The sequence below is a fragment of the Fonticula alba genome (genome assembly GCF_000388065.1).
Source record: "Fonticula alba strain ATCC 38817 unplaced genomic scaffold supercont2.2, whole genome shotgun sequence".
NCBI classification, from domain to species: domain Eukaryota; order Rotosphaerida; family Fonticulaceae; genus Fonticula; species Fonticula alba.
In genome coordinates, this window is record NW_009242972.1 from 2,327,878 (window position 1) to 2,329,278 (window position 1,401).

The 1,401-nt window shown below is 67.3% G+C and overlaps 1 protein-coding gene across 1 annotated transcript in view; it reads right to left on the reverse strand.

Moving 5' to 3' along the window:
• H696_01497 (hypothetical protein) overlaps positions 1-436 on the reverse strand; it is a gene marked incomplete at its 5' end in the record, with an annotated part of 3,061 nt that extends 2,625 nt beyond the window's left edge. The window contains one exon of the mRNA XM_009495393.1: positions 98-436. Coding sequence (XP_009493668.1) covers positions 98-436 — 339 coding nt within the window. The remainder of the gene's footprint in view (positions 1-97) is intronic.
• Positions 437-1,401: the final 965 nt, after the last annotated feature.

A 1,401-nucleotide genomic window follows, 5' to 3' on the forward strand; every position in this document is an offset into this window, starting at 1 on the left:
TGCGTGCGTGCGTGCGTGCGTGCGTGCGTGCGTGCGTGCGTGCGTGCGTGCCCGGTTGGATGCCATTCGGCGAAAATAAGAGGCGGCAGTGACGCACATCATCGCCGCACAAGTTCGGATAGATGTAGCAGGAGGACTCCCGCTCGCAGGCAATCGTGATCAGGGACAGATGCAGGTCGGCCATGTGCTGGTGCAGGGCATCGGTGAAAGTCATCCGGTGGTGCCCGGAATGGGGATCCGCAAAGAAGCCAAACGCCTGGACGCCGGTGATGCAGCGCAGATCGCTGAACTTGCGTGCGGCCCCGTTGACGCGCTTGACGTAGGATGTCCGCCGGGTGTTCTCGAACGGGATGAGCATCTCGCGCGCCGACCGCCGGGATGCCGACACAAGATTCATCGGCGTGGACTGCGGCGGGATTCGGACCCGACGGGACATCGCGCCTTGCCTTCTGCCGGGAGGAGCAAGAGGACTGGGGAGCGGCGGTGGTGATGGTGGAGGCAACGAAGAAGACAGGCAACTTCTACTTTGGCGAGAAGCGAAGGGGGGCCGTGGCAAGCCGAGCCTCAAAATGCGAGACCTTCTCCAAGAGCTGGCTGCTCACAGGGGGGGGGGGGGGGGGGGGGGGGGGGGGGGGGAGGGGGGGGGGGGGGGGGGGGGGGGGGGGAGGGGGGGGGGGGGAGGGACGGAAGGGGGGGAAGGGGGGGGGGGGGGGGGGGGGGGGGGGAGGGCGGCGAGGGCGGGGGGGGGGCGAGGGGGGGGGGGGGGCGGGGGGGGGGGGGGGGGCGGGGAGCACGGACGGACGGACGGACGGACGGGCAGGCGGACAGGCGGGCGAGAGAAAGACCGAAAGAGAGGCAGAGGGAGGGGGAGGGAGGGGGGAGAGGAGGATCGCGTAGCCAGGCGGACGGACCACGGAGGCAGGGGCAGCAGGAGGCCGTTTGGAGGGGAATGCCTCGCCATCCCTCAACAGAAAGCAGGGGGCTGCGGCAAGTTTGTCCTTTCGTGGACACATTTCTGCAAAGAAGAAAAAAAAAAGCCCCCGGCCGCGGCTCTGGAAGTCCAAAGGAGGGCTGCAGACCCACGGAGCGGCGGTCGGTGACGCACCAGCACAGGGGGGGGGCGGGATGTAAGAGGGATGTAACATAGACGTCAGGGTGGTATGGGTCAGTTGAGAGATTGTGCCGGTCATCCAAGGGTACACTTTTGGAGAAAAACACACACACACACACCGGCCACCCCGACTGCCATGGAAGGGCGAACTACAACGCGAGATCGCGCTCCACCCTGGCGGTCGATTCTTACGAACATTCTACTCGCAGAGAGGCGGGGGGCGGCTCAGGCAGGCGGGCGTGTGTCAGGCCGAGGGCGCCTTGTTTACCTGCCGGAGGGCGAGCTCCGGG